We start from the raw sequence: 24,997 nt of genomic DNA, 5'->3' as shown, positions 1-24,997 counted from the left end.
GCCTTTGACAAGATGCCCCATGATATTCTTGTAAAGAAGCTGGTAAAATGTGGGCTAGACAATGCTACCATTCAGTGGATTTGTAACTGGCTGACTGACCGAACCCAAAGGGTGCTCATCAATGGCTCCTCTTCATCCTGGAGAGATGTGACTAGTGGGGTGCCACAGGGTTCTGTCTTGGGCCCAGTCTTATTCAACATCTTCATCAATGACTTGGATGATGGGCTTGAGGGCATCCTGATCAAGTTTGCAGATGACACCAAATTGGGAGGGGTGTCTAATACCCCAGAGGACAGGATCACACTTCAAAATGACCTTAACAGATTAGACAACTGGGCCAAAGCAAACAAGATGAATTTTAACAAGGAGAAATGTAAAGTACTACACTTGGGCAAAAAATAAATAAAAAAATGAAAGGCACAAATACAGGATGGGTGACACCTGGCTTGAGAGCAGTACATGTGAAAAGGATCTAGGAGTCTTGGTAGACCACAAACTTGACATGAGTCGTGATGCAGCAGCTAAAAAAGCCAATGCAATTCTGGGCTGCATCAATAGGAGTATAGCGTCTAGATCAAGGGAGGTAATAGTACCACTATATTCTGCTCTGGTCAGACCTCACCTGGAATACTGTGTCCAGTTCTGGGCACCACAGTTCAAGAAGGATACTGACAAGCTGGAGCGTGTCCAGAAGAGGGCAACCAAAATGGTAAAAGGCCTGGAAACAATGCCTTATGAGGAACGGCTTAGGGAGAAGAGAAGGTTAAGGGGTGATATGATAGCCATGTTCAAACATATTTAAAAGATGTCATATAGAGGAGGGTGAAAGGTTGTTTTCTGCTGCTCCAGAGAAGTGGACACAGGGCAACAGATTCAAACTACAAGAAAGTAGATTCCACCTAAACATTAGGAAGAACTTTCTGACAGTGAGAGCTGTTCAGCAGTGGAATTTGCTACCAAGGAGTGTGGTGGAGTCTCCTTCTTTGGAGGTCTTTAAGCAGAGGCTTGACAGCCTTCTGTCAGGAATGCTTTGATGGTGTTTCCTGCTTGGCAGGTGGTTGGATTGGATGGCCCTTGTGGTCTCTTCCAACTCTATGATTCTATGATTCTATGAAAAAAGCTCTTTCCACAGCAGCTACCTGCCTTACAAGACAGTGAGTGTATTTTGGCCAAAAGGCCTTGCACATAGCACGTTGATGGTACAGGTGTAGGGACAGGTTTACACTGAATATACAGAGCTGGAAGGGACCTTGGTGGTGGAATCTGCTATCCACAAACCAATGGGCAGCCTGGTTGATTACTAGATACATATCCTATGCCCTTCTTGTTAGCATTTCCCTGTTGTTCAAGTCAGGTCTTAACACAACAATATAACAAATTGGGGAAAAAATGCAACCTAACAATCCAGCACTAGAGGCTAAGATACAAAAGATCTCCACTGCTACCATGTATTTGCCTTTAGTGCTCAAGTAACTTGGAACAAAAGATAACCAAACACTACAAAAGACCAACATGCTGAAAGTGATGAACTTGGCTTCATTGAAACTGTCAGGTAACTTCCTGGCAAGAAAAGCCACTGTGAAACTCACAGCTGCCAGGAAGCCCATGTAGCCAAGAGCAGAGTAAAACATAATCACAGAGCCCTCGTTACACTCTAATATAATTTCTTCAGTCAGGGAATGCATGTCAACATCTGGGAAAGGGGGAGATGTTGCCAGCCACACAGCACATATGCCTGCTTGAATAAGGGAGCAGGAAAGAACAATTGAGTTGGTCAGTCTTTTCCCCATATACTTCTTCATCCTGGAACCTGGTTTGGTGGCCATGAAAGCCAGAACCACAGTAATGGTCTTTGCCAGCACACAAGAAACAGCCACTGAAAAGATGATGCCAAAAGCAGTTTGTCGGAGGAGACACGTCACCGTCTTAGGTTGGCCAATGAACAATAAAGCACAAAGGAAACAGAGCAGGAGGGAGATGAGGAGAGTATAGGTGAGGTTTCGGTTGTTGGCTTTGACGATGGGAGTGTTGCGGTTCTTCAGAATTATTCCCAGCACCAGTGCTGTGATCAAACCAAAGGAAAGAGCAAGGAAGGCTAAACTAATGCCCAAAGGCTCTTCATAAGTCAAGAAGCTTATATCCTTGGGAATGCATGTATCTTGCCTTTTGCTAGGATAGTTTTCAGCTAAGCATTTATTACAGTCACCCATATCTGGAAGAAGAAAGATGTATTCTGAGTTCACATAGTTGCCATCTATATCAACAGCACAATGTAACTGTTACCCTTACACAGAGCTGTTCAAATAAGATGATAGAGGCAGCATTGATATGATAAAAAGTGTGCAAGGGTGAGTGTGACTGCTTAAGGTCTACATGGATCTAAAGAAGCATCATAGTTTGGGATGATGCAGGGATAAAAATGATATGGTAAACTATTTGGGATCATGTGTGCTAAATCTGGGAATGATGTCATAACTCAGTAGCATTTATGTCCAATGCAGACTGACTTAAATACACACAGGCCATAATATCAGCCTGCTTTTTACCTGCCGATTCACTTATGCAAATATGAAGACTAATTCCCAAAGCTTGCAATATACTCCTCAGATTCAGATATCTGAATAGCAAGAGCTTTCCCCCTTCCTTCATTATTGTGCTTTGCTAGTCAGTGGCCACCATTTTGGGGCATGAACCATGCAGAGAGGAAAGGGGAGCTAGATTGAAAAATCAGAGAGCAGGAGAGATCAAACAAAACCAGTTTTTCCTTTGTCTCTCTTTTGCTGTTTGGCTGCAGCCATCATAAGAACAAACCATGGTGGAAGGAGGAAAGAGATAACTGATTCCCGTAAGTATCAGTAGAAATCATGGACTCATTGATTAAATGCTTGCCTAATGTATGATTTCCAGGGAACGCTTGTGGGTGGTAGGTAGGACTGGCATTTACACTAAAATTTCTTACATTTATTTCAATGGAAACTAAGTGCAAATAATTGAGAGTGGATCCAGCATTCTATGTTTATCTCTTACCCTCCTTGTTTGACATCTTCCCTTCTGGACATGGGATGCAATCATAGCAGCAAAATGGCTCCCCTTCCATCACTTTCTTGTAAGAACCAGGTTTGCAACTCTCAGTACATACAGAAAGAGGCTGAGCCTAATCCATAAATGAGAGAGCAGAATGATAATGAAGAGAACAGTGACTGGTGAATCCTTCAGGTTCTGAGTCCACTTGTTTGCGGAGAGATAGAAAATACCTAGTATGATATACTATATATAGATAAATTACAGGTAGGTAGCCGTGTTGGTCTGCCATAGTCAAAACAAAATAAAAGCTCATACCAAGAACAAACTTAGTTGGTCTCTAAGGTGCTACTGGAAGGAATTTTTTATTTTTTATTTTGTTTTTATATATCGATAAAGCAGTCTTAGGGCTACACCCATTCCCAGTTCCAGCAGCCACTACCATAGGAGAATGATCATGTTTAGAAATATTCGATAAATTCAGTCTTTGTGAATCCAGTACAATATGTCTTGATCAGCATCTAGTGGACTAATGCAGCACTGTTAAAATAGATTAAAACGGGGATTTAAATATGCATTCAGAATATTTCTCTTAATTCATATTTTAAAAAAATTAATGAATGAAAGTTTAATGATCAAAAGGTGGTAGAGAAAGCGAGAGAAACGTTAAAAGAATACTTTGATTTAGACAAAGGAACGGACATTAATACTGTGTGGGATGCAAGCAAGGCAGTTTTAAGAGGTTTCCTGATCATGCAAAATAATATTAAAAAGAAAGAAAGAGAAAGGAGAAAAAAGGAAATAGAGAAATCGCTATTAGAGAGGGAGAACCAATTGAACACAAATCCAGAGAATAAAGATCTGAAACAAAATATTAAAACTTTACAGACCCAATATTCAATGCTAGTAAATCAAGAATTGGAATGGAAAATGAAGTGGATAAAACAAAACAAAAAATTGAATATGCGAATAAAACAGGGAAATTGCTAGCCTGGCAATTGAAAAAAGGCAGAGACAAAACACTATAAATAAAATTAGGAAAGAGGGCAAGATAACAGGGAAAATCAAATATATTGAAGAAGTATTCCTAATTTTTTATAAAGATTTATATCAAAAGGGACAGGAAGATGAAGAAGGAATGGATGTATATTTAAAGAGTCAAAGAATAAGAAAAATTTCGAAGGAAGATCAAGAGAAAATGAATGCACCAATCGAAATCTCGGAACTGCAACTAGCAATCCAAAGTCTGAAAACAGGCAAGGCTCCGGGTCCAGATGGTTTGTCTGCGAAATACTACAAAGAACTGGCAGGTCAATTGAGCACAACTTTACTAGAAGTAATGAACAATACCTTATCGAGGGGACAACCTCCAAAATCATGGAAAGAAATGTTCATAACGTTGATACCAAAACAGGATACAGACCTATTAGATGTTAAAAATTATCGCCCAATTTCTTTATTAAATTTGGACTATAAATTATTCACAAACATTTTGGCAACAAGATTTTAAAAAGTCTTAAACAAAATGATACATAAAGACCAATCAGGCTTTCTATCAGATGAAGAACAATGTAAGGATCATCGTGGATTTAATTGAGTATTTATAAATGAAGATAAATAAAAAGGCAGTGCTAGTATTTATAGATGTGGAGAAGGCATTTGATAACGTGTCCTGGAAATTTATGGAAAAAACTTTAGAAAATATGGAAGTAGGAGGAAATTTTTTGAGAGGAATTAGGGCAATATATGGAGAACAAATGGCAAAGTTGATCATTAATAATACATTAACAGAAAAATTAAATATAACAAAGGGTACGAGACAGGGGTGCCCCTTATCTCTGCTACTATTTATATTGGTGTTGGAAATTTTAGCAAATAAAATAAGAGATATGAATGTGATAAAAGGGATTAAAATAGGGAAGAAAGAGTTCAAACTTAAAGCATTCGCTGATGATCTGGTGATAACACTGGAAGATCCACAGGAAAGCCTGGGAGCAATGCTGTATGAAATAGAGAAATTTGGAAAATTAGCGGGATTTAAATTGAATAAGGAAAAAACAAAAATGCTGACAAAGAATATGAGTAAAACTGAAAGTGATGAGTTACAAAAAAGATATGATGTGGTGGTCAAACAGATAAATTATCTTGGCGTCAACTTAACATCTAAAAATATAAATTTATTCAATGATAATTACATACCGATCTGGAAGGAAATCAAGAGGGATATAGATGTTTGGGGAAGACTGAAACTGTCATTATGGGGCAGGATAGCAGTAATAAAGAGACTTCCGGCGGCGACGCCATTCCGGGTGGTCGTGGGCTGCTTCAGCTGTGAAGCGCCCAGTCCATCCCGGGGGTTGGAGCCCCGCTACTGCAAAGCGGGGCTCCGATGGGGTGCGGGAAGAGCGTCCCGCACCCTGGGCTCCCCGGCTGTGCCCGTTGTGGCTCCGAACCCTTCCCTCGCTCCCCCTGTAAAGGGGGAGTGGGGGTGAAGGGACTACGGAGCCGGGCTATAGGGGACATGCCCCAACCGGGATGTAAATGCGGCGACAAATCCCGAAATGAGCGTTGAAGTTCTACCTGTGATGCATGGATTTGAAGAACCCGGTGGTTGTGAGTACTTGATTGGACTAGTTATTATGCTTTTTAGACGACCCGGGGGAAGGAGAAAGGCAGCCTGCCTCCCTCCCTTCGGATGAAAGAAGCTAACCAGTTTGAGTGACTGCTGCTACAGAACTGGTTACAAAGTATCTGAACTTTGATGAGTGAGACTGTTACAATTTCCCTTTTGGGAGTAAATTTGTGAAAGATATCTCCGTTTGAAGTGTCGGTCTTTGCACTCTGGCTTCAAGAAAAATGGCGATGAAAAGCTTAAACCGAGGTGAAAAACAACTCTCACAAAAGGAAGAACATAGAGACAGGAACTGTAATTTGACACTCACTCCCTCCCCCTCTTCCACTATGTTGAACTTTGTCTTCGAACTTGTTTTGAACTCTGGATTAACGGATGAACAAAGGCTCACTGAGCTGAGACTGGAACTTCTTTATCGGAAAGTGAAAGTCTTGTGTGGGGATCTGAAAAGAAATTTACTACCCACAGAGGAGGCTTTTAAAAATTTTGACACTTTGGAAGGAAACCTTGGCAAGGAGCTGAGAGGGTTGCTTGAAGGATGGAGAGAAATGACAGGGCGACTCCGGGAAAAGGGTTCGTTTTTGGGGGGTGGCAGCCCCAAGACGATGATAAGATTTGTTATATCCAGACCCCGAGGTGTGAGCTCGGGGGCAAGGGACAAAGAATTAAGGTATTTACAAGAAGAAGAAGAAGAAGAATGGTTTAAAGGAACGGAGCAGCCGAAAGAAGATGAGTTGGATACCCTGAAGCTTGCTGCAAGGAGCGTTCTGAACTGTGCCTGGATCTGTGGTTATTTGGGAAAAGACGGCAATTGGGAATTTGGCTCTGGTGTCACTAGGAGAAAGACAATGGATAGAGGGGGAGTGGGGTGAAGTATTAAGTAAAATTTAAAATGGTTTGTTATGGTATTCTGAAATCGTAGGGTGAAGACCGTTAGTTTTATTTAGCTTTTTTGTTTTTAAATAAGAAAGGAGATATTTGAAGCTTTATGTTACTAGCAGCAGGTTAAAGGATAGAGGAGTAAGTATAGAATTTGATAAGAATAATTTATGAAGATTTATGATGATGTATTATGATGATGATGTATTATTAGTAAAACTAGTATAAGATGAAATATAGACTAAGTTGAGTAAGATGATTGCTGTATTTTATATATATAACTGTGTTTAACTTTTAGAAGAAGTGGTTAAAAAATAGATCAAGGATATAAAACCGAAGGTGAAAAAGCAGGGGAAGTCAATGGTCAAGATTTAGAAATAGGAATTTTTTTTTTTTTCAGGAGAGATTTTAATAAGAAAACTTGGCAATGTTTGTATTTGTTTTATGAGTGTATTTGTTTTGTATTTGTATAAATGTAGGTGTGGGTGTGGGTATATGTTGTTATAAGAAAAAACGTCAATAAATTCTTATTTAAAAAAAAAAGGATAGCAGTAATAAAAATGAATATATTACCAAGGTTATTGTTCTTATTTCAAATGTTGCCAGTGATTAAGGGTACAAAAATATTTAAAGAATGGCAGAAAGTTTTATCTACATTCATTTGGCAAGGAAAATGGCCGAGAATCAAACATAAGTTATTAGTAGATAAAAGAGAAAGAGGAGGGTTTGGGCTACTGGATTTGAAGATTTATTACGAAGCGGCATGTTTAATCTGGTTAAGAGAATGGATAATACTAAAAGATACAGATATCCTAGATCTAGAAGGGTTTAACAACAGGTTTGGGTGGCACTTTCACCTTATCTCGCCAGAGGTAGGCGTGCCACCCAAACCTGTTGTTAAACCCTTAATCACATGCGTTAAGAAAACCATTATATGAAGTATGGGAAAGATACAAAAATTTTCTAGAAAGAAAAACACCAAGGTGGCTATCCCCAACAGAGACTATGACTGTGAAAAAGACAAACATGGAGGAGAATTGGATTACCTATAACGATTTACTGGTAGATTCAGAGAAAGGGTGGAAGATGAAATCTTATGAGGTTGTGATGGATAGAATGACAGGATGGATACAGTATCACCAGGTGTATGATGTATTTAATGAGGATAAAAGGAAAATTGGTTTTGAAAAAAATAAGTCCAAATTTCAAATTGAGATAGTAGAAGGAAATGAGAAATTATTGACAAAAATGTATGAATTCTTATAGGAGTAGTACACAAAGGATGAATTAGTAAAAGAAGCAATGATAAAATGGGCGATTGATTGGGTTATAATATTCAATTTGATAAGTGGCATAAATTATGGAATAATTCTATCAAATTTACAACATGTGTGGTGTTAAAAGAAAATTTGATGAAAATGATGTACTGCTGGTATATCACACCGACAAAACTAGCAAAAATGTATAGAATAGGAAATAAGAAGTGTTGGAAGTGTAAGACCCAGGACGGGGACTTCTATCATATGTGGTGGGGTTGTGAAAAGGTAAATCAATATTGGGAATCAATATACAATGAGTTGAAAAAGATGTTACAATATACGTTTCATAAAATACCAGAAGCCTTCTTATTAGGTATGGTTGGACAGGAAGTTGCAAAAAAAGATCAGAGGCTGTTTCTATATGCCACCACAGCAGCGAGAGTGTTGTTAGCTCAAAAATGGAAAACACCGGAACTACCAACAATTGAAGAGTGGAGAGTAAAACTACTAGAATATATAGAATTAGCCAAAATGACAGGAAGGATAAGAGACCAAAGTAACCAAAAGGTTATAGGAGACTGGAGTAAGTTTATTGGATTTTTTAAAAACCATTGTAAAAATATAACACCAACAGGATTTGATGAAATACTTGCAGTGTTATAATATATCTAGTCCTAAAATTAAAAGAAGGCATGTAAACTATTGGAAACATGAGAACAAACAAAGCGTAAGAATGGAGAGAAGTTAAAAAACCAAAGTCGGAGGGGAGGGAAGTCACAATACTCGGCGGAGTATAAGTACAGATAGGGACAAAAATAATGACAAAGAAATGTATTATGTTCATAATTTTTTATCTCTGTTTATCTCTTTTTCTTTTGAAATTTTTGTTTGATTGTAACGTTGAAAAAGCATAATAAAAATATTGGGGGGGGGCATTATTTTAAAAATCAGATTTATGAGGAAATGGACCTATGGCTTAAAATATGCATATGTGACAAAAACTGGCAAAATAAATTAGTTCCATGGGTAGTATACAAATGTAGTTAATAACTGAAAAATAAAAACCAGTACAAGTAAAACCAGAAAGAGTGGCTGGTGGGGAGGGCTGTCAAATATCAGTCATTCTGGCAATGCTTTCACTGTCGCTTATTGGAAGGGAGAGTGGAAGACAGTGGAAAAGTTGCCCCAACCAACACATACCCTTTGCCAGTGCACTTACAGTGCTTTGACCTTTCTTCTGTATTACCCCTCCTCCTATCTCACCCAGTAATGCAGTTGCATTGCTGTTGGGAGGCCAGGTATGCTGTGTCACCTTTACCTGCCAACCACTCCTGTAAGAATGATATATTCCATATCTCCTGCTCAAGCCCATTCACCACTTCTCTTTCTTTCTCCTCTTCTATTGCTCCTCTAAAAACAACCTGATCATGTCTGCTCTCAGCTAATCTTTTTATTCTTCGCCCCTTTATTGCACATCAACCTGGACATAATTAATAAATAGTAATCTTCTTTCAATCAAAAATCTTTTTGTGGGTGTGCACGATTGCCAAATTGAAAGCAGTTCTAGGCATAAGGAGAGATCATCAGTGCTCATTCAATCCCAGAAAACCTTTGAAGTAGCTGACAGTTGGACTGTACCTGGTTAAATAAGCTGGGCCAAATTATGACATCATCATCAATGGTAAATGCTTGACCTGGAGAACCCTGTGGATCCATCCTTCCAACTCTCACTCTCTGAAAGGATTGATTGGATAATATAACATAGTTGATAACATCCAAGCCAAATAGTACCTCCCCATCTGGGTTGAAGGAAATCTCATCCTCTGCAGTGTTGTTAAATGAGACACTTCTCAGAAATTGGTGGAGCTAGATTGGAAAAAGAAAATCAGTAGTTTCAGGAAAAAAGGTAGAGATGGTGAAACTTGTTTCCAGGAAAGGGTTTTGATACATAGGAAAAACTCTTAAGCCTCATCAAATGGTGAGTGCAGATCCCAGTGCCAATGGAGCATGGTAATTATGTCAGATGGGAGTTGGTTCGTGCACACTTCCGCAAGGCCATCCTATCTGACCTAGACAGTTCCTCTCTGTGCAAGGTTGATATTCTACTGTTATCTCCAGATGCAGACTCTTATCTCCAGACTCTTAGTCATAGCTTACACAGTAAGGAGTGTAATGCAGATCAAAGTTCACAGCAAAAGCCTCCATAAGAAAGAGTTCTTTTATACTTCTGGACTAACAGTACATTCAGGTAAATATATACAGGTTAGCTAATTAACCCCTTCATTCTGAGGAAGGATCTGGAGGATGGGGGCTGCTAAGGGACTGGGGCAGATGCCTCCAGCCATTATCGTCTCCTGGTTGTTATTAGTTTGGCATCTCAGCTGGCTTTGTGGGATCTTCCATACAAACACTTTGTCATGAAAAACAGGATACTTTCTGTGTGAACGATCCCATGACCATATTCTTTTTTTCTCCAGAAAGTGCCAACTTTGTACAGCCAGAATTTGCAAGCATCACAATATGCCACAAATCAACCAGACTACCGTAACTATAATTCTCCCCCTCCTCCTTTGTGTGGGAAGTCATGATTCAGCATTGGTTTTCTCATCCTCTTTGGAAAACTAAGTTGCAAAGAGCAGGCTAGAAGCATAGAGGAAGACCAGATGTCGGGAGGAAGTAACACCCAATGTGTTCTGCTCTGCCACTTAAGGATCTTCAACTCCTTACCTTCCAGAACTTGTGGTTCTGATTCCTCTGCCTCATTTGGTGCACCATTGCTCTCTGTTCATGCTTGACTGAAGACATCTCATGTAAAGCATGGGCCACAGCGTAAACAGCGTTGTAAATACTGTAACTATGGCTCGTCATGCTCTTTTCAAAAAAATCTGCAGGAAGGCTCTCCACCTTCTCCTCCCCAGTGCAAACATTCTCTTCCACCTTGCCAGCCATGGAATCTGGAAATTTACAGCCAAAGGCCTGTTCCCAGAAGTGCTTGATAAAACTATCTCCATCTGTAATGGATGGATTTCTGCTCTTAACATATAGATTAAATCCTTCTGGGTCATTAAAGTGAATTGTGAAAGAAATAGAGCCATGGAACATTTCTGAATTCCAATTCCGCTGAAATGCAAATGAAGTGAATTCAATCTGGGCTGTTGTTATCCATACTTTGCCATTCATGTTCAGCGTCATCTGCTCTTGTCCTGATAGAAAGGGAAGCCATCTAAACAATACCATGGAATAAGATTCTCCATAGACCACCACTGCATTAGCTTTACTGCCCATAATGCTATCATGTATTTTTGCTCCCTGTTGTAACATGTCATAACTTTCACTGGCATAACTATATTTGGGGAATCTTTCTAGAAAGGCAAAGCAGATGCCACTCTTTGTAAACATTGGAAGCACAGTTTGCACAAATCTTTCTCCATTGTCATTATCCACCACAACAACCCCAATCCATGTCCATCTGAAATGTAGAAGCAAAGAGAGAATTCCTGCAAACTGGTGGCGTTCCTGGGGGGCCATCTGGTAGAAGAAAAGTCCTGAAGTCTTATCATTCACCACTGGAGCAGGGCCATATGTGAGCTAAAGAGAGATTGGAGAAAGTGTGAAAGCTCTCATAAATTATACAACAGATTGAACTAGTTATATCCATTTACATATGTTACTATGGGAATCTTTAGAAGAACCCTGAAAGGCATTTGAACTTTACAAGAGGGCTTGAGAGAATGGTCTAGGTCATCAGCTTTCAGAGAGCATTCGTTATCACATATGCCATGACATTATGCATGGCCATGCGCTGAGCATCCTTTGTCTTTTGTACCTGGGTTCTGCCAGGGCCTTGCCCTCTGGAAGAGGCTGCCTGCCAGGCAGGGGACCCAAACTGAAGTACGTCAAGAAAATTGGTTTCATCCAAGAGTGCAAGCAAATTGTACAAGCAAGAGTACACGCAATTTGCAGTCACCAGAGGGTCACTGCAATAAACACAGGAACCTTTGAAGCTGCCTTATACTGAGTCAGACATGAATCTCACTTATATTGCTGGAGCATTGTGTTCTGATTATAATGTCTTCCCTCTTTCATGAATGAATTGTAAGAAGGGTTTTTTATTAGCCTGGGTATAAGAGAGAGGGGGGGAGAGAATAATTGTTGATCTGATTATTTCTAATGTGTCTAATTCTCCTTCCAACACACAAAATAAAATCTGGAAAGATCAAGAAAGTATGAAAATGGCATTGGATTCTCATACTCCACATGGAAACAGACAAGAGTTTCCTACCTGTGGAATCTTATGAATATGCAAAATAGTTGCCACATGAAGGGAGATTTCAGAGTCAAGCCCCCCAATGACAGCTGTCAGATTATTCTGGATGTCACATATATAATTGGGGACAAATTTCTCCAGTGTTGATAAAAGTAGCATTGTGGTATGATACGTCTTCTTTGCATTGTCATTGCTGTCATAGATGTGGAAGCCCAGGGTGTGATTGGGTAAGATGTGAGGGTTTTCATTGATCTCCTTTATTGCAAATACCAAGGCCAGGATGTGCTGGTAAGCCTTAGGCACCACACTAGAACAAGAGTTGCAATCTGTGTCAAAATACTTCATACTGGTAAGCCCCTTATATTTCAACTCAGAAGATAATCAGTTTGCATTTAGTGGGATTTACTCCAATGAAAGTGATTGTGGGATAAGTGCTGCAAGTTCTGGAGGCTCTGGAGAAGAATCCTCCAGTGAAGCAATGTCATCAATGATTAACTCTCATGACTGATGATAGTGTGGGTACTGCATTCTGAATTTAACAATATGGGGTTCAGTAGCGTTTATTCCCTGATAAATGGGAATAAGATTTTCAGGAAGTTAAAAATACCACAAATGGACTGGTATTAAAAAAATTTTTTAAATAATTTTTATTTTACTTTAAAAAAGCAATAACAACTATTTAAAGGTGGTATTTCAGATACACAAAATTGATATTCCTTTAGATGAAGCATTATTCATTCTCTTGTGGAGAAATGGGAGATTATTTTCTTCATTATTTCTTTAAAAACATTAATTTAAAAGCACACACCTCTCCATTTTCAGTCAGAAATGGATCATATCATTCAAAGCGAGCTGTTTCCAAATAAGTGTGCATATGTTTGCAGCCTCAGCAGGTGTTTTGAGGCTGATAATTCAAGTGACATGAGAAATAGAAATAAAAAACCAAACAATAATTATGTTCTTACAGAAGCTCTTCAGGCGACGCTGGTGGGGGATCTTCAGTGAAGGCTGTTTGACTGGAGTAGTAACCACCATGAGTAACTATGCCACCAATAATAAAATCTCCTGAGTGGTGATATGTGTGAACTGGATGGTGTGGATCCTGCACCCTGCATTTTGCCACGTGGGCTTTGCATATCTTGTTAGGAAACATTGCCAGCAGCAACACTACCAAATCCGCCATCCTTAGAACAAGGGGAAATCTTCCTTATGCACAAATATTTCCCTATTCTCTTCTGCAACACTCTCATTACTTTTACACTGTCTCTCTTGAATCTAGGAGCATCCAATATCAGATAAGTGGATCCCACACCTTTTAAATGGTACTGAGTATGCTTATAACATCTTCCACAGGTTTTGCTGTGAGTTTTGCCAGTGTTCACTTCAACTCCATAAGGGCTTTGGAAAGCAGAATTAATTACAGTACTTTTGATCATGAGACAGGAAGATAATTATTAAGTCAGAATGGGAGGTTCCCTGTACTGTAGAACTGCTGTTACATTTCCAATAGTATCATTTTGAATTCTCTTCTTTTAGATAATATGGGAACAAGGGTATAGTAGTGTATTTTGATGTTAGGAGCTCATTTTAACAGCTGCTGTAGCCAAAAGGGACTCCCTAATGGAGAGTGGTGTACATAGAATGTTCAAACTAGGCTGCAGAGACCTGGGTTCACATTATCAATAAGCCCTTAAGGCATTACAGTACTACAATACTGTTCATAATAGTTGTCTGGGAGTAAGGCCCACTGAATTTGGTGGTTCTTATCTCAGCATAGTTTTACACATTTCAACATGTAAAGCACAATAATTTTTTTTTAAGAAAAGATCTTTAGTGAGCTAAAATGTGACCTTAAGGTTTTATTTAAAAATACAAACTAGTTGGTATTAAAAAAAGAAGTTACCCCATAAACTGCTAGTATAAAGAAGGAATACTATCAAAGGAAATGACACCTTCTCTGCTTGATTGTTATCTTTAATTTGTGATTTCCACTTTGCTGCTCCTTCACAAGGAACAGTAAAAGCTGAAAGGCTCATTATATTCTCATTATCACAGAGACTCTGTCAGGGGCGTCTTAGCCATAGATGCTAGTGTGTGGGGCGCCACCGTGCCACGTTCCGGAGGGCACCTCCACCAGCAGCGCCGCCCTCGCCCGCCTCTTCTTGTGCCGCGGGCGCCATCGTGGGGAAGCCGGCGGTGAACCTCCCATTGGCGCGGCAGCCAGGGCTCCCTGGATGGCAGCGCTGGGCATCTGCTTCAGCCTAGCAGGCGGAGGCGGACTGCAACTGTCAGTGTCCCCATCTTTCAGTCCACCCCCTCCGGCTGCCCGCCATGCCTGGCCCTGTCTGGCAAAGCACAAGTCCAGCGTCGCCGGCATCAGTCCTGCCCATGGCAGGCGAGAAGCAGAAAGCACACCATGGTGGTGTCGGGGGGAGCGTTGCCTCGGAGGAGCTGATGCAGCAGCAGCTGATCCGCCATTGACCAAGCCCAGCAGCTCCTGCAGGCCGCCCACTGGCAGTTTAAGGTGGGCCACGGAGGGGCCCGAGGGAGAGGGGCTCCGGCGGGGGGCTGAGCCACCTCTTGGGTTGGGAAAGGTCTAATATTGGGGAAGGGGGGAGAAAGCAATAGGTGTTTTGGGTTTGTAGGATCAGAGCAGGATTCAGCCCTTGGGGTAGGTGCAGAGTGACTGTGCATGGCGCTCTTGCATGGGCCACTTTGCGCATCTCAGAGCTGGGTTAAATGGGTGTGCCTAGCCAGGGAGAAAGCAGTCCTTCCTCCTCCCCAGCTAGTCGGGCCTCATCCACTCCCGAACCGGTTTACGTGGCCTCATGAAGTAACAGGTGTCCAAGACTGGTCTGGGATGGGGGAGGTGCAAGAGAAAGGCGAGAGGAAAGTTCCGACAAGAAAAGCCCAGTGTTTCCCATGAATGCACAATAACTTGTCATAAAATGCAGGTCACATTCCAGCAGCACCCTGCAGAATTCCAGCTACAGTATCTGCACCCAGCAACCCTGCAAAGTAGTCTAAGGGGGCCCCACACCTGTGATGCCACTCTTGCTGATCCAGCCTTTCTCAGCCCCAGGTTCCCTGATGATGCTGGACTACAACTTCCATCTTCCCTGACTGCTGGTCCTGGTAGCTAGGGACGATGGGAGTTGTAGTCCAACAACAGCTAAGGACTCCAGTTCGAAGAAGACCAGCGCTGATCAGTGCCTGGATGGGGGACCAGCTGGAGACCTCAAATGAGGCTGCTGCCTTAGGTTCCATGATGGAAGAAAGATGGGATATAAATGCAAGAAAGGTGAAATAAATAAAATAAAGAGAGCCAGTGTGGTGTAGTGGTTAAGAGCAGTAGACTCGTTATCTGGGGAACCGGGTTCGTGTCTCCACTCCTCCACATGCAGCTGCTGGGTGACCTTCGGCTAGTCACACTTCTCTGAAGTCTCTCAGCTCCACTCACCTCACAGAGTGTTTGTTGTGGGGGAGGAAGGGAAAGAAGAATGTGAGCCGCTTTGAGACTCCTTCGGGTAGTGAAAAGCGGGATATCAAATCCAAACTCTTCTTCTTCTTCTTCACCTGTACATCTCCCTCCCCACGAAAAAAAAATGCCTTGCAAACCCCACCAACAGAAATTCCAAAGCTCATGAACTTTGTTCTGGCTTCTGCTAGAAGCTACTTGCTTTTGGAGGAAGTGTGTTTGTTTGCGGGGAGGGAAGGAAGGAAGGGAATTCAAATATTGAGTCTTCAGTTTGCTCAGAGTCAAAGAGCAAAGGACACATTCTAACACCTGGGGATTTTTTTTTTCTATTGAAGGTCTATCCTCCCATTAAAATCCTGCTCTAAGCAGGACTGAGATTATCCCCCTCCCCACCTTGCAGGGTGGGGGCTCCCTTGTATTCCATCACCACCTCCCTACTGTGCACAGGGGGAGGGGGCCCTCCTTCCTCCTGCCACAGAGTGCCTTTATTCATTCTTTCAATTGCTGTCTATCCCACCTTTTACTTCCAAGGAGCTCAAGATGGCATACATGACTCTCCCTTCCTCCTTTAACCCCCACAACAGCCTTGTTAGGTCAGCTAGGCTGAGAGAGGCAGTGGCTGGCTCAAGATGTGAGAGCTTCCTGACCTAAGTGGGGATTTGAACCCTGGTCTCTCAGGGGTGCCCCAGTGAGTGGGGGAGCTGCGCGGCTTTGCCAGCGGCCGCCCTTTTCCCTCCTGCAGGCCGCCAGCTGTGCCCCATCAACCATATGGCTGGTGGGCATGCAGCTTGCTTCCCAAGCCCCCGCGGGAGGAGTGCGATCCCTGCAGAGGCTTAGGATGGAAGCTGCACCCTGCCAACTATATGGCTGGCAGATGTGCAGCTTCTTTCCCAAGCCCCCGCAGGAGGAGAGTGATCCCTGCAGAGGCTTGGGTCAACAACTCTGGGAAACGGGGGTGGGGTGGAATCTTTGCACCACTGCACCGGATATGCTTAAGATGGCCCTGGACTCTGTTGTTACCTGTGTACTGTAGCAGATGATGTTATCATTTGTGTTCTGAAACACACACACCCAAAGCTGACCTCTGTTGGTTCCTGAACCTATTTCCCATGACAAAGGATAACTGGGATTGGGATGATCAAGACGAAGAAAAGAAAACAAGAAATAATAAGAGGACAAGTGTGGATCAGCAACAAAATATTGTAGGGGTTAAATTCTGAAGCAGTATAAACAGCATCAAGTGTGAGTGTCCTAATAAAACCAAGAGCAAACATAACCTTCAATACACAAGGTTAAAATGAAGCTTTGAGAGTGCTTTTAAAATATAATGTGCGTATTGTAAACCTGAGGACAAGGACTTTCTTACTGCTGATCTTTGCTAGCTACTCTGGGAGCCTTGTTGATGAAAAAGCAAGCTTAAAATGCTTCTATTATAAAACAAACACACATGTGAAAATTCCACTAGAACTACTGCTCCATTTATTTAAAAAGAGAAAAAAGAGATGATTAATTCTTCATTTTGTTAATGCTTATTATCTGTTCCCTATTATTCAGCTCAGGCCTCAACAAAATAATATAACATTTGGGGGAAAAGATGCAACCTAATAGGCCAGCACTGGAGGCTAAGATAGAGAAGATCTCCACAGCTACTGTGTATTTCCCCTTGGTACTCAGGTAGGATGGAACAAAGGACAACCAAACACTGCAAAATACCAACATGCTGAAAGTGATAAACTTGGCTTCATTGAAAATGTCTGGTAATTTCCTGGCAAGGAAAGCCACTGCGAAACTAATTATTGCTAGAAGACCCATGTAACTAAGTACACAGTAAAACATAACCACAGTCCCCATATTACATTCTAGTATAATTTCCTCAGGCACTGAGTGCTTGTCAACATCTGGGAATGGGGGAGAGATTGCCAACCACAGAGTACAGATGCCTGCTTGAATAAGGGAGCAGGAAATGACAATGGAGCTGGCCAGCCTTCTCCCCACCCACATTCTCATCCTGGATCCTGGTTTTGTGGCCGTGAAAGCCAGAGTCACAGTGACAGTTTTTGCCAGTACACAGGAAACAGCCACTGAAAAGATGGTGCCAAAAGCAGCTTGTTGCAGGAGACATGTCATCTTTCCGGGTTGGCCAATGAACAGCAAAGCACAAAGAAAGCATAGCAAGAGGGTGACAAGGAGACTATAGGTGATATTCTGGTTGTTGGCTTTGACAATGGGAGTCTTGTGGTTCTTCAGAAATGTTCCCAGTACCAGAGCTGTGATGAAAGCAAAAGAAAAAGCAAATATAGCTAAACTGATGCCCAAAGGTTCTTCATACGACAAGAAGCTGATGCCCTTGGGAATACATACATCTCGTTCCTTGCTTGGATAGTTTTCATCTGAGCATTTAGTACAGTCATTCATATCTGGGAAAAGAAAAGTATTAACCTTAGCTCTCATATATACTATCAGTCCCAGAAACATTTCCCCTCACACTCGGGAAAAAATAATACAGTCGTACCTCGACTTACGAGCAACTTGACTTAGGTAATTTTCAAGTTGTGAACGGGTCCCAGAGCTAAAAAAAAGGGCTGCCGCTTCCGAAATTTTGGAATTACGAAGGGAAAGTGGCAGCACGATACCTCTACTTACGAAGATTTTAATGCGGTTTTTTCGACTTGTGATGTTTTTCTCAGACACTAGATGGCGATCTTCGACTTACGAATATTTCGACTTCCAAAAGCTCTTTCGGAACCCATTCTTTTCGAAAGTCAAGTGACCACTGTATTGTAGCTATTCAAATTGGAAAATACTATGAATTTTTGTGGGGACTTGTTTAATTGCTTTGGAGCTCTGTGGTTCTATAATATGATATTGGGCTATAATGGCAAGGGTATGGTAAGCCAGATGAGGAATGCAAAAAGCATCCCATGACTGTAATGAATAACAATTGACCATATTCTCAGTTTTGTGAGAAAGAGGGAGAGAGAAACCTGACCTTAGATTTCAAAATAAGGAAGCAGCAGCAGAAGATAGATGTTATTATCACGAAACTGAAGAACAAGTAGAAAAAGCTGAATAGTGTACAAATAACTTGATTCTATAGCAATGTATACATCAACGCTTTGTAACCAATTGGCATGTAACATGATATAAACTCCTGATGGCTTGATCTAAGCATGGTGCATAAAAATAATTCTTGGGCACCCATTAGGTATAAAGGCTTTGGAATCCATTCCCCAGTACCATATTACTGAAGTCTGAATACAATACCCCACCCCACCCTGGTGTGATTATTGGCTCTGGTCAGCACAGCATTACACTCTTATCCATAACAGCCACTTTGAAAATAACTTGTTAGCCATGGCTAGATTTAGATCCCCATCATGTATGAGGAAACTAAGTGCAATTGACTGTGCAATCATCTCTGTCTCTTACCTTCCTGGTTTGAAATCTTGCCCTCTGGACATAGGATGCAATCATAACAGCAAAATGGCTTCCCTTCTTTGACTTTCTTGCTAGATCCTGGTTGGCAACTTTCAGTGCAGGCCGAAAGAGGACAGGCCTAATCCATCAATGAAAGAGCTGAATGATAATCATAAAAACAACACATTTGGAATACCTCAGGTGCTGAACCCTGCTTTGTGTTACTAAAGTGACACAGCATTTCAGTAGAGTATGAATTGGCTCCCTTGAGGGCACTGGACACTGTAGAAGCAATTGCCAACCCTAGTCTGAACAGATACTATCTGAGGTAGAGGAACTCATTTGGGGATGTTTGATGAATTCAGTCTCTGTATATTCTAAGAGAAAATATGCATATTAAGTAAATGTGTTCATTGAGCCAGTTTTTTTAAAAAAATTAAAGGAATTGAACTGAGCTATTCATAAAAATATGCATCAATCACAGTGGGAAGTTAGCTTACTTGTACAGATGGCATACAAAAGTAATATGTAAATAAATAAGGAAAATGGCAGTAAATACGAGTGTGTGCCATGACTCCTGCACCAGTCTCTTCAGCTCATCCCTCTCCTTCCCTTCCTCCACTGTCTACACCTTCACTACCAGCCCTCCCTTTTTCTCTTCTTCAGCTCCTCTATCAACTCTAGTTGTCTCCTCTCTACTTCCTGCTGTCAACTCTCAGTTTCTCCCTCTTGTCTCATTTCATCCCCTTTTGCCTTCTTGTCGTGATATATCTGGACACCGAGGAAGGGGAAGAGGACCCTGGAAAGTAGTGTTAGCCACAACTGGTGCAAATTGAAGATTGGGCAGGAGAGGTTGGGCAGTTAGGAGGTACTCACAAGACAGTAGTAGGGAATGTTCAAAGGGCAGCTGACAGCCCATGGGAGCCAGGGGAAAAGGACACATCACCAGAACCAGAGGTCCCTCCATCTCTATGGACACAGCTGGCTCTGAAGCATCAGGAACAGTGGGAAACACACTCTAGAAGACTGAGACAGGCAAGGCAACACAGCCCAGCTCACGAATTGACCAGGTGGACATCATGAGGCTTCTTAGTTCTCAGAGGAAGTTTGTGGTCACTCAGACGGATGAGGCTCAGGGCAGGTGGGAATCACTTGCCTCATCAGGTGGAGAGACACAATTGCTCAGCTGGAGCAAATCCAGATCATCAGTCAAGATTGGAAGGGATGAAAGCAAAGCAAGGAAGATGCTCTATATTGATGGAACATGGCTTGACTGTCTATCGACTTTGATCTCAGGACTGACTCCAGGTTTTCCTACCCTGAATCTCCTGCAGAGGCAAGAACCTGGCCTTTGCTTGTTGTATTGGACCTAGACCAGTATTTGACCTTTTGGGCTGTCTAGCATTGCCTTTGAGATTGTTTGCATCAGTGGGGCTTACCTTCAGGACAGGCCTTCACCCACTCATACCCTTTGCCTCACCCTTTCAGTCACATTTTATCCTATCTTAATTTTTTTTTTATAAAAAAAAATCCTTTCTTGGTCCACACTACCAGTACATCCTCCTTTAAAAATAAAGCAAGTATTTCACAAGTGTTCATTGTTGTCAAATGAAATCAGTTTTAAACTTCAGGATAGAACATCAGGGTTCGTTTGTTATTGCGGCTTTTGGTAAATGCCTGCGACTTGGATGCTACCTGGTTAAACCAGCGGTGCCAAGTTATTGCATCTTTATCAATGGTGAATGCTTGATCTGAAGGAACTACAGGATCTATCCTTCCGACTCTCACTCTATGAAGGGATTGATTGGAGAATATAATCCAATTGATAATATCCAAGCTAGATGCTACCTCCCCATTCTTGTTGAAGGATACCACATCTCCTGCAGTGTTGTTAAATGAGATACTTCTCAGAAAGTGGTGGAGCTAAATTGAAATACAGAAAGACAGGTGTTTAGAAAAGGTTGCAGTATAATACAGGACCGAGCAATCAATTTTCTCTGTGGCCAGAAACTACAGTGAGTGGAGTCAGGGTCAAGCATGTACAAAGGCAACCAGTTTTCTCTCACATAAATGTTTTTCTCTCATTCTTTCTGTCAGGCCTCCCTCTCCCTGCTCCATCCCTCAGACAGAACAGTGGTGTGTGACACCCCTGCTCTGAGGAAAATTTTGCAGTCTGTCAATGCAGTTTCACAGCCAAAGGAATGCACATGACAGATAATTATTTATTGTCAAACATATTGCAGTCGCCTCTACAGCTCTGGATGCCTATGCACAACAATATAGCAGCTACATAGCTACTCCCAGGTTTGCGCTCTATGGAGCAGTTGCCACAACAACTAGAATAGCAAGAATGCTGCTCATCTCTGTGGACTGCTTCATGAGAGTTAGTGAAATGGCATCTCAATGAGCCACAAAATATCTTCTATGCAAATGTTTTATCATGTACAGGGGGGTTTCTGCTCAAACTAAGAGACAGCCATCATTTCCCTTTCATCTGGGAAACAAAGACACATCCATCATCTGTCCACAAAATTATAGATTCAGATCCTCCTCATATTCCATATGCCCAAATTTTTGAACCCTGACATGAAAGAGAAACCTGACAGTATTTTGGAAACCAACACATTGTGAGGGAGTAACAGTGCTCTTCCAAGCTGAAGAAGTTCAACCCGTTACCTGCCAAAACAGTTGATTCTGATTCTTCACTCTCCCTCCGTATGCCTTTCCTCTGTGTCTGGATGTGGACATAGCATGCAAAGCATGGGCCATGGCATAGACAGCACTGTAGATAGTGTAACTGTGGCCTGTCATACTCATTTCAAAAAATGATCTGGGAAGGTTGTCCAGCTTCTCTTCTCCTGTGCAAATGTTCCCCTCCACTTGGTCTGCAGTGATATTTGGGAATACACAATCAAAAGCCTGTTGCCAGAAGTCCCTGATAAAACCATCCCCATCTGTGTTGGAAGGGTTTCTGTGCTCAACATATTGATGAAATCCTGGTGGGTCACTGACGTGAATTTCAAAGGCTATAGCACCATTGAATAGTCCTGAATCCCAATTTCTTTGATAGACAAAGGAAGTGAATTCAATATGAGATGTTGTTATCCAAACTTTACTTTTTACATTATTTGTCATATCGTGTTCTGATAGGTATGGAAGCCATTTTAAAATTGCCATGGAGTAAGATTCTCCATAGTTCACCACTACATTAGCTTTGCTGCTCATAATTTTATCACGTAGTTTTGCCCCCTGTTGTAGCATGTCATTAATTTCAGGGATAAAACTAAAATTGGGAAGTCTTTCTATGAAGGCAAAACAGATGCCATTTTGAGAAAACAATTGAACTACTGTATGCACAAATCTTTCCCCATTGTCATTGTCCACAGCAATGACCCCAATCCATGTCCATTTGAAATGCAGAAGCAAAGAGATAATTCCCTGATATTGAAGGTCTTCTTGGGGTGTCAACTGGTAGAAGGAAAGCCCTGGGGTTTTATCATTCATCACTGGAGCAGAGCCATAAATAAGCTAAAGAGGAAATGGAAGAAGGGGAGAGACAAAATATAATTTCCAGAGTTTTTTCAAACTATTCATGTACATTATATGATGAATTCTGCTGGCTGCATGCTGTCTTTCATTTATACAAAATGCACACATTCCTATGATCTGAAAACTGGGATCATTTCCCATTCCTGATCTGATGAGTGGGCACAGGCACTTTGTCTATTATTTATTTATTTATTTATTTTTTAAAAAATCTTTCTCATTGCCGACTTTGGTAGGTCTTGTGGGTTGAATAAACTTGATGGGAGGGGCACATCAGGCCCCAATAAGAGGGTTAGCTACCCTTGCATTAGATTTTATTTAGCTATGTCAGAATGGTAAGTTGGGGATTTATTTTTCTAGAGACTCTCCTTTTTTCTTCATGATGCACAGATCCCAGCCCAGAACAAAACTGAGGTTTCTGCTTCCTTTTTCCAAGATTCCTCACACTTCTTTTTGAACCCTTATTTCAATTGTGAAGCAGCTGCTCACTACTATTACTCCTTTCCGGCAAAGCTTGATTGTTTCTGCTACTTAGCACTACTTCATTGTGTGTTTAATTTTCCCCAAACCCATTACTTTTGGGGCATGATGTGGTGAGGGGAGCGAAGGATTTTAGTGCCAGTTACCTGTGTTTGAATCCTGAAAGCTACACACACACACACACACACACACACACACACACACACACACACTGAATGCACATGCCTTACTCACTAAGTAGAAAATGCTGCATACCCAAACATAGGTGCTAAGGGAGAAATCCATTATCCCACCAGTGGACCTTGGGGTATCAGTCTCCTGAAAAGGGGAAGTGGTTGAAATAGAGAATGAATTATTCTCCCTTCCCATGCAAATTTACTGCAAAGCAATATTTTGATTAGAATTCATAGTAGAAATGAAAGGGTGGATCCCTCTCCTACAACGAATGCTAGGGATAAGAGGGTCCTTGCTAGAGTGGGGGACATACATCCTGAATTGGTGTTGGGAACCTAGCCTCTTCTTTTCCTCTATGGAATCTAATAGAGGTATTGCACATAAGTGTCATACCTGTGGAATCTTATAGATATCCAAAATTGTTGCCACATAAAAGGAAATTTCAGAGTCGAGTCCTCCAATAACTCCTGTCAGATTATTTTCAATATCACATACATAGTTGGGGACACATTTCTCCAGTTTGGATAAAAGTATCAGCGTGGCAAGATATGTCTTCCTTGCATTAGCATAGCTGTCATAGATGTGGAAGCCCAAGGTGATATTGGGTAAAATGTGGGAGCATCTGTTGATATCCTTAACTGCAAATGCCAACGCCAGGATGTGCTGATAAGCCTTGGGCACCACCCTAGAATGAGAGTTGTTTGAGAAGCATCTTCAACACTTGGAACATTTAAATATTTACTCAGAACTTAATCCTATTGAGTTCAGCTGGGTTTACTACTGCACTAAATGTAAAGATATAGGGACCCTTGACCGTTAGGTCAAGTCATGGACAACTCTATGGTTGCGGTGCTCATCTTGCGTTACTGGCCGAGGGAGCCAGCGTACAGCTTCTGGGTCATGTGGCCAGCATGACTAAGCTGCTTCTGGTGAACCAGAGCAGCGCACGGAAACACCATTTACCTTCCTGCCGGAGCGCTACCTATTCATCTACTTGCACTTCGTGCTTTCGAACTGCTAGGTTGGCAGTTTACTGCACTACTAGAATGCCAATCTATACACCCCTACCAAGAACTAAACCTAAAAGAGCACAATGGAATTTACTTTCCATTGTGGGATCAGTATATTTTCACTGTATTCAATATTTCTTAGTATATATCCCATAAATGGGAGCTTCTGTGTTATTCCCTTTATTCACAACTGATTTATGTGAGTTTTCAGATCAGTATGGTTTATTTAAATCAAAGATAACTGAGTTGACATTTGCAGCATCAGCCATTGTTCTGAAGCTGCTGCTCTGAGATTGGTCATGAGAGGCTGAGTACTTACACAAGTTCTTCAGGCAGTACTGGTGGAGGTTCCTCCATGAATGTTGCTGAAGTGGATAAGAAGCCACCATGGGAAACAATGCCACCAATGATGAAATCTCCTGGCTGATGATACATGTGAAGTGGACGATGAGGTCCTTGGAGCCTGCATTTTGCAATGTGAGCCTGACATACCATGTAAGGATACAGTTCCAGCAGCAAGATTACTAAAACAACCATCCTTAATACAATACTATCTTCATTCTATACAGAAACCACTATTTTTCTGGCAATACTATGAGTAGCAGATCCAAGATGAAAATTGTCTCATTTGAATGGTAATTTAGTTTCCTGAGAAGCTGCAATTTGGGCGTCTCCAAGCTCAGACCTGTGGATACCAGACCCTTTCTATTCTTATTAGATTTATAGTATCCTTTGACAGCTATCACTGAAAATCCATGAGGATTTTTGAGAAGCAGCAGCTTTAATTATAGTCTTCTTAATAATCAAACAGGAAAGTAGTTATTCATTAAGTGC

At 41.5% G+C, this 24,997-nt stretch overlaps 2 protein-coding genes across 2 annotated transcripts; both read right to left on the bottom strand.

Annotated features, from left to right (window-relative positions):
- Positions 1-1,313: 1,313 nt before the first annotated feature.
- Positions 1,314-13,241, bottom strand: LOC117057805 (vomeronasal type-2 receptor 26-like). Its single transcript, XM_033168646.1, has 6 exons — positions 13,024-13,241; positions 12,074-12,365; positions 10,519-11,379; positions 9,430-9,657; positions 3,028-3,154; positions 1,314-2,212 (listed from the first exon to the last, which is right to left on the bottom strand). Exons 1-6 carry the CDS (start codon positions 13,239-13,241, stop codon positions 1,314-1,316), a joined length of 2,625 nt encoding a protein of 874 aa, XP_033024537.1.
- A 3,801-nt stretch (positions 13,242-17,042) lies between these two features.
- Positions 17,043-24,700, bottom strand: LOC117057804 (vomeronasal type-2 receptor 26-like). Its single transcript, XM_033168645.1, has 6 exons — positions 24,483-24,700; positions 23,547-23,838; positions 21,630-22,481; positions 20,649-20,876; positions 18,966-19,092; positions 17,043-17,953 (listed from the first exon to the last, which is right to left on the bottom strand). The coding sequence occupies exons 1-6, from the start codon at positions 24,698-24,700 to the stop codon at positions 17,043-17,045; spliced, it is 2,628 nt and encodes an 875-aa protein (XP_033024536.1).
- Between the last annotated feature and the right edge of the window lie 297 nt (positions 24,701-24,997).

This window comes from Lacerta agilis, chromosome 14, assembly GCF_009819535.1.
Source record: "Lacerta agilis isolate rLacAgi1 chromosome 14, rLacAgi1.pri, whole genome shotgun sequence".
Classification (NCBI taxonomy): Eukaryota; Metazoa; Chordata; class Lepidosauria; order Squamata; family Lacertidae; genus Lacerta; species Lacerta agilis.
The sequence above is the reverse complement of the archived record's forward strand: the minus strand, read 5'-3'. Positions and strand labels throughout refer to the sequence as shown.